The sequence below is a fragment of the Lipotes vexillifer genome, unplaced genomic scaffold (genome assembly GCF_000442215.2).
Source record: "Lipotes vexillifer unplaced genomic scaffold, Lipotes_vexillifer_v1.1 scaffold671, whole genome shotgun sequence".
Lineage (NCBI taxonomy): Eukaryota > Metazoa > Chordata > Mammalia > Artiodactyla > Lipotidae > Lipotes > Lipotes vexillifer.
Window position 1 is genome coordinate 3,288,901 of NW_006782851.1, and position 8,185 is coordinate 3,297,085.

The 8,185-nt window shown below is 49.0% G+C and overlaps 1 protein-coding gene across 1 annotated transcript in view; it reads right to left on the bottom strand.

The window, feature by feature from the left end:
• STX2 (syntaxin 2) overlaps positions 1–1,587 on the bottom strand; it is a 29,226-nt gene extending 27,639 nt beyond the window's left edge. The window contains exon 1 of the mRNA XM_007455450.1: positions 1,519–1,587. Coding sequence (XP_007455512.1) covers positions 1,519–1,539 — 21 coding nt within the window. The 5' untranslated portion in view covers positions 1,540–1,587. The remainder of the gene's footprint in view (positions 1–1,518) is intronic.
• Positions 1,588–8,185: the final 6,598 nt, after the last annotated feature.

An 8,185-nucleotide genomic window follows, 5' to 3' on the forward strand; every position in this document is an offset into this window, starting at 1 on the left:
AAAAAAAAAAAAAAAAAAAAAAAAATACAACAACAACATTTAATGCTGGGAGATGCTTAAAATAAGAAATATGTTTTTCCAGAGAACTGGTATGGAAGAATTAAGCATCTAGGTAAAGGGGGTAAAATCAGAGAAGTAATGATTTTACAAAGTGGGTAGGTAAGCTAAAGACAGTAAAAAGAGTCTCATTTCCAAAGTGAAAGCCGGAAATCCACCATCTTAACTCTTTTGTACCTTAAAGTAAGTTCCTGTAGCTAACGATTTAATTTCATGTTTTTTCCATTAGATAAGATAAGAACTAACATAAATGCTTGAAACCCAATGAATAGGTTCTTACACTAGGTATTCAATAAATTCTGACTGGATCGGGAAAACTGATAACTTCTAAGATAACTTCTAAAGTTATCTTAGATAACTTCTAAGATATTTTTTATTAACATATTACATATTTTCAAATCCACATATTGATAGACCGGTTTAGACTGTCAAGAGATTTGAGTTAACTGAAACTTGTAGATGAGATTCAACATAATCAAAACAAGTCCTGCAAATGAAGCTTTCATCATTAAAAAATTATACTGAACCCATTTCTTTTCTTCATATGTAACAAAGTCAAAATATTTGTTCTCTGACTCAATTTCAAATTATGCAAAATTTGATCAGCTATGACTTAGGATTAACAATTTAAACATGACGCCAGCCTAGAAACAGCCCTGGGGGGCTGAGAGGGAGAGGGAAAGGCCTCACAGGGAAGCCCGAAGGAATGGACAGGTGTGAGGTCAGATCCAAGGGCGCGGGCCCACACGCGGACAGCCCAGAGAAAGGGCGGTGCTGCCTGACAGCAATGGCAGAGCAGAGCTGCCACAATCTTATCTTTGCTTACGGATAAGACCTCTCAGGAGAGAAGTCCATATGACCTAGAGACCAGTATTCTGAAACGTGGAAAACTTCTCAGGAGAGGAATTTAAAATTCAAAGATTTTAGGAAATACACAACATGAGCTCTTTGATATGTGGGACTCAAAGCCATTCTGCAGGCAGAAAGCAAGGGAAGCCTCGCTGTGTGTACCGTGCACACCTGACCACCAGCTGAGGGGCAGCACCGCCCCCAGGCCTTCCCCTCCCCGGGACCAAACCGCCCCAAGTCTGGAGAACACCGCTGGCCATGGGTGCAGCAGCATCTCCCCGGGGCCTTCCCTTGCTCGGAGGACGCGCCTTCCCCCGCTCGGAGGACGCGCCTTCCCCCGCACAGCCCTGGAGCAGCAGCCCCGCCGGGCCAGCACCCCAGGCTGCGGGCATCAGTCTCCGTATGTGCCCTCCACACCTACGATCACCATTCTCAACCTAGTGCTAGTGTTTTCCTAGCACTAAAAAGTCTAGAGAACGTTTGCAATTCAAACACCAACTTTTTAAAATATTAGTTAGGGTATTATTTCAAATATGACAAGTGCACAGTTACATTAGTTTAACTATGTTTAAAGAAAACAAGTCTGTCTGGGTTTCATTAAACGGCTCTTACCTGATGGAAGAAATCATCCATAAAATGGTCCTTTTCAACAACAACAGCTGTGTCTCCATCATCATTTTTCCTACACTAAAATGGAAAAATATAAAATGTAAAATTCTGGTTTTAAACATTTTCACATAGACACAAACAGTGAACTGAAAGACAAGAGCAGTTCGGTACCTACAGGATCCCAACTCACTAAGAGCACCAAAGTGTAATGACTCCCAAGTGTGCCAGAGCCTCAACAGGCCACAGTCAAGGCGGGCAGACCGGGCTGCACGCCCTGAGAAGCAGCCACGTCCTGGGGAAACAATGGCTAGATCTCTCAGAACTGAGTGACGTAGAATCACCCATGCTGAGTACGTCCATTTAACACAGGCCAGGTTTATCCTCAACAAGTGAAACTGCTTACATTGCACACTCTCTATAAAGATTGAAAATACTGATACCATCAGTTCACTTTTCAAGACTACGTAATAATTTTCAAGGAACTATCACATATGTTAGCTGGTGCTTATCGATTTTCCCTACGTGAGTAACTCCCAGTCACGGCCACACTCATAATCAAGGAACACTTTACTAAGGAAAGACTCAGTAGCGAAGACCTGAGTAAGTAACACGGAGGAAGAAAGCAACTGACCGCTGGGAAGACCCAGGACAACACCGTACTTTACAGGTCATCCATAAAAGGGTCCTTTTCAGCAACAACAGCTGTGTCTCCATCATCATTTTTCCTACACTAAAATGGAAAAATATAAAACGTAAAATTCTGGTTTTAAAATTTTTCACGTAGACACAAACAGGTACCATCAGTTTAAAATAACACTGAAGAATAAAGAATGAGGAGATGTTATTCTAGACCAATGGGTCTCCAACTTGAGGGGCATCAGCTCCGCCGAGAGGGCTGGGTCTCTGACTCAGCGGGGCTGGGGTGAGGCAGTCCACGCACTCGTGAGTGTCCTAGAACGTCGGGAACACGTCACATTCTAAGTTCCAAGTGATAACTGCCGGGCTGGGTTCCCCACCCCTCGAGGGAGGCAGAAGAACCTAACGGTGGAAAGTCTCTCCTGGGAAGAAAGCGACCTCCATCTACAGCCACGGGGAACAGGAGACAACGTCAGAACCCGGGACCTGGTATCAGAATCACACAGTGTTTGTCAAGGACGTGTGACACAGCATCCACCAGCGAGAGCTGGGGACTCGGGAGGAAAAAGGAAAGACACCTGCCAGAATACAGAGGAGGGAACTGTTAGGAACTGTCTCCCCAAGGACACGCAGGGTGAGTCAGCTCAGCTCAAAACCTGCGAGAGCCGAGGCGGCCACAGATTTCGGGGATTCTCTCAACCCTCGTGAAATCAGAGTCTTTAACCACGGAAAGTCTGAAGTGTGGCTCTACTGATCTACAACCCAGAAATAATGTGGAAACAAAATTCCACTAAATTTAGCTAGGAAAACATCTACAAAATTTAATAAACGTGTCAAGAAAGCACAATGCAGCCTCCCGCTGCACCCATCCAGGGCCCTCAGTAAGGCAAATCGATTTGGCCTAAAAATCAACAATAATCTCTCAGCACCCCAGGGAAGGCTTCGGCACCTGCCTTACCTCAGTGCCTCCTCGATGAGACAATCCAGGAGGGCAAGGGAGAAGAGGCATGCTCCTCTAAGGGAGGCGCGAGCTCCCTCACACAAGGGGCTTTTACGAGAGGACCGTGAACAACGTGTTATCACCAGGCGACACCTCGTGCTGGGACAGCCGTGGGGCGGTCTCGGAGGGAAAAGCAGAGACCCACCTACGCAGGACTCCGGCAGAAGCTCCCTCAGCTGCAGGCCGGAGGCCCCCGGCACCTCTCAGAGCTGAGGGACCCTGCTCTCACAGGTGCCAGCTGCGGGGAAAGATGCCTGCAGTCAGGCAGCACTGCCACTGCCAACGTCTTATGTGAGCTCCGCTAACAGGACGAGCACTATGGGTTCAACTGTGCCCCCTAAACACAGATGTTGCAAACCCCCAGGACCTCAGCCTGGGACCCGTATTTGGAAAAAGGGTCAGTGAAGATGCAGTCAGTCAAGATGAGGTCGTGCTGGAGCAGCGTGGGCCCTTAACCCAACGTGACTCGCGTCCTTATGAGAAGAGACAGAGACGCACAGGGGGAGGTGGCCCGTGATGACCGCGATGCACCTACAAGCTGAGGACCCCTGAGGACCGCCGCCCGCACGGAAAGTGAGAGAGGCAAGGCAGGGCTCTGGCGCAGGTTCGGGGAACGTTTGGCCCCGCGACACCCTGGCTTCTGGCCTCCAGAGCCGGGAGGGCACATCTCCCTGGGTCAGGCCCCAGTCTGCGGGCCCGCGGCACGAGAGCCCAAGGACTCGCATGCACCAGTAAGGGCTGAAGCACGCTCAAGCCATCCTTTCTCCAATCAAGCGTGCTAACCGAGACACTCCTCTCAACTCTGCAGCCTGTGAACAGCGCTGTCCGGAGGAAAGAAGCCTGTACCTACCGGGAGTCGCAGATGTGGGTTCTAACCGGCGACGACGAGGCGGGGACAACACCCATCCCGTCCCCGCCCCCGCCCCCAGAGGCGGGGCTGTGGGTTTCGGAAGGGCGTTATTTTCCCAGGGCATGCATACCGCAATAAAGGCTCTTAAAATCGCTTCCATGCTCTTAATTCCGAGCAGAAAAGCACTTAAAGGCAGACCGGCAATCGGCTAACAGGCGACAGAAAGTTCTGCGCAGACCCGCCCACCAACTCCGCAGTGCTCTTCTCCGGGCTTCCAAGGCACCTGAAGTGAAAGACGGCTGCTGCTGGGTACCGCGCGCGCCAGGGCACGGGGCGGCAGGAGGGCTTGGGGTGCGCCGCTGTCTCACAGGTCCTCTAGCGCCGCCCCAGGCCTGCGAGCATCCCCACTTCACGCACACAGCACCCCATGGACGGCTGAGCACCCAGCCTCTTTGGGCACCAGGTGGGTTCGACCTCACAGATCCCACACTGCGCTCACTCCCCAACGGCAAGAGCTGCCCTCGCCTGGCGCAGTCACCGGGCGACGTAACTTACCTCCCACACCCGCTCGCGGCACTTCACGACCCGCCCTCTGCCAGGAGGGGCCGCCCTGCCCCTCTGACTCCAGCCCACACCCTTGCTCTTAACCCCGCCCCCGCCCCGCCCCCGCCCTCCTCCCAGAGGAAAGGGCTTCAGGAGGGTCCTCCAGGCGAAGCGGGCCTCGCTGCTCCCCTCCGAGCTCCGGCCGGGCGGCCTCGCGCGAGCCTTTCGACACCACGCGCTCCTCGAGCGGCCCCGCCCGTCACTGCCCTCCCCGCGTCCCACCCAGTCGCTTCTCAGCTGGGGCGCTCATAGGGCTCAAGGGACTGAACTGTAAGTAGCCAACTCCCTGCAGACTCAACGGGGGAGGGAAGAGAGTGACCGTGAACGTGGCCTAGCAGGGCTGGCATTCGCCGGGGCCAGGGGCGCACATCTCACCCCGCTGACAGCCACTCACGGTTCTCAGAGGCCTCGGCGTTCGGCCTGTTTCACTTTCTGCCGTGGAAAATGACAAACACGTACAAAAGTGTAAGGGATGACATACTGGGCCCTCGATGGGTCCATCGCAGGGGTTCAACGACGATCAATCCACAGCTATCTTGCTTCACCTGCACGCCCCCAGCCCCACCCCTGACCCCCGCGGCACTAGACCACCTCGAGGCGAAGCCCACACGAAGATGCCTGTTGTGTGTGTGACACGGTGGCGAAGCTAAGCCCGCTACTCCACCTGCTCCGGGAGAGACACGCACTCATTTCCAGGCTCAGCGGAGACGCTTTCCAACATGACAGTCTCCCTACGGGCAGCTGGTCATTTTACTAACACGTCACACACAGACCACACTCCGTGCAGGAGGCAGTGAACAAACAGTTACCAAAGAAACTCAATTCTTCCTCGCCGCTAAAGCCCACGTGTCATGCGTCGTGACCTTTATTCAGTCATTCGCTTCCTGGTAAATCATTCGTTTCTGTACCTGCAGACCAAGAGGCAGCCAATGACTTGGAATCTGTTTCCTCTAACGTCTTCTTTTTTCCTTCTCATTTTTAACCCTTTACTTATATTTCTTAGTTCTACCTGGAATTCTCAGAATTACCTGACATAAGGAAATAGACCTAGTCATACTGTCTTAGCTTTTACATTAATGAAAAAAGAAAGAAGTGACTCTACCAAAACAATGCTCTTTAGGGACTCCCCTGGCGGTCCAGTGGTTCAAGGCTTCTGTGCTTCCACTACAGGGGGCCAGGGTTCGATTCCTGGTCAAGGAACTAAAATCCCACATGCTGCACAACGTGGCCAAAAAAAAAAAAGGAGAAGAAAACAACGCTGTTTAAGCTGCTGCACAATCTCCCCGTCTTCAGTGAAGCCCATGTTCAACCTTTCTAGCTGAGACAGTGTGATCCCTGTACAATAGCTGCTGTTTATGACAGTGTACTTATTGTATATAACAAAACGATTTGTGGCAAAGCATTTACTATGAGCAGTGGGAATACTCTCCAACTTGATTTCTAAAGTGTCAAAGTGCAAGATAAACATCCAAATATCAACTTTCCATTTCTGTTAAATTTTAAAACAATTCTCCTTAAAAGCAGCATTATATTAAAATACAATTTTCTCTGTAAAAACTGTTCTGAGGAAGAGACATCAAGTAGCTTCCATGTTTAGAGACTATTTAACAGAGATGAATCATTTGTCACTGGAATGCCATTTAGATAATTCAGAAGCTGAATTATCACAAATTAGTAGAATCCAAAGTTGGATAAAACACTGGATTTTTCTCCAGGTTGTTCTCCAAATACGCATACACTAGGGCCTTCCATGCAAATGATAACTGTGAGGAAATAATTATCTTGAAATATGTACAATGGTTGTAGTAGCTTTGCTGCTACAATACATTAATTTCAAAATTACATTACTTCAGTAAAAAACGAATACTTGTCATTAAAAATAGGTAAAAGCTGACTGTTGGCCAGTTGGTAATTGTGCTGTCGAATGTCAGTAACATTTCTTTCCCATATATTTATGTCATCAGTCGTAGTTTCATGCCCTAGGTAGAATATTACAACTGTTTCATGTTTTATATTTTTACTTCATATTTGTCTCCATTATTAGTATTATATAAATACTGCAGGTACTCACACTTTACATAAATAACACTGTATTGCACAAATGCTTCTGTTTTTCTCCTCTCGAAGGTATGTTTAAAGATTTCTCCTCATCTCTCATGTTTTGCTCCCCACTGACAAGCAAACTCATCACCTTCCTGTCCTTCACACCAACCTGTGCCCACAGCAGAGCCCTGGGGCTGGCTGTGCCTTCTGCCCAGTGCCCACCTCCCAGACCTGTGTCTGGCTGGCTCCTTCTCATTCAGATCTCAGCTCAGAGACCTCCCTGATCAGAGACCCCTGATGGCCCAGCCCAAAACAGCCATGCCCACACCCACTCCCCCTGTTTCATTTCCTCCCCAGCAGTTACTGCGAAAGGCATTTTATTGCTCATTGACTTAGCTGTTTCTTGTCCCCTCCCCCATGACACGTTTCAGGGGAGCAAGGACCTCAAGGGTCTTGTCATAACTCACGCCTGAAACAGTGCCTGGCACGTAGCAGCCACTCAGTAGAGATCAGCTGAAGGAATGAATGAAGAGCAGAGAGATGAGACAGAGATGGGGGTGGAGCAGAGAGAAGGCACACACAGAAGGACAGAGAAACCAGGAAACAAAGACACAGACACACACAGTGAGAAGCAGCACGGCAGCCGAAAGTCAAGGACAGAGGCGGGCTTGGGTGCTCGCTGGCCCTGGTTCCATCCCCTCGTGAGGTCTCACGGCACAGCCCGCCCTGAGTCAGAGGCCCCATTCTACCCTTTAATCAATCTCCCTTTTCTGTTTTGGCTAAGGGGTTTCTGTCCCTTGCAACCCAAAGAGCCTTGAAGACAACAGAGTCCACTGTCATCTGCATCTTCCTAACCCTGTGCATTTTCAAAAGCAAACACACGACTCAATACACTCAATACACTCAATTCTGAAGTTAAAAACCAGAAGTAATTAACCTGTGGAAATGTACAGGCTTTGCTCTTTTGTTTACAAACGGATATTTATTATTGTTCCTGGAGAAACTATATAGATTCCAACTGTGGGAACTGTCTGTATGATGATACAGGATTTAGTAAATTATGAAATTCTAAACCATAAACATATTCAAAATTATAGAAATATTCATATATTAAATTATACATGTATTATGAAATTCTCAGTATTTTAAGTTTCAGTGAAGTACGTAGAAAAAAATGTTTTTATTTTATAAATTGGAACCTGAAACTTTACTACGTAACAATCTGCACTCTGCATGCAATCTGAGCTGCCAAAAAAGAACCTTAAAAATATCTGGGCAGTTTTTCCTGCCGCTTAAAAAGTTATACTTGTGGGGCTTCCCTGGTGGCGCAGTGGTTAAGAATCCACCTGCCAGTGCAGGGCACAAGGGTTCGATCCCTGGTCTGGGAAGATCACACATGCTGCAGAGCAACTAAGCCCGTGCGCCACAACTACTGAGCCTGCGCTCTAGAGCCCGCGAGCCACAACTACTGAAGCCCGCATGCCTAGAGCCCATGCTCCTCAACAAGAGAAGCCACCGCAATGAGAAGCCCCTGCTCG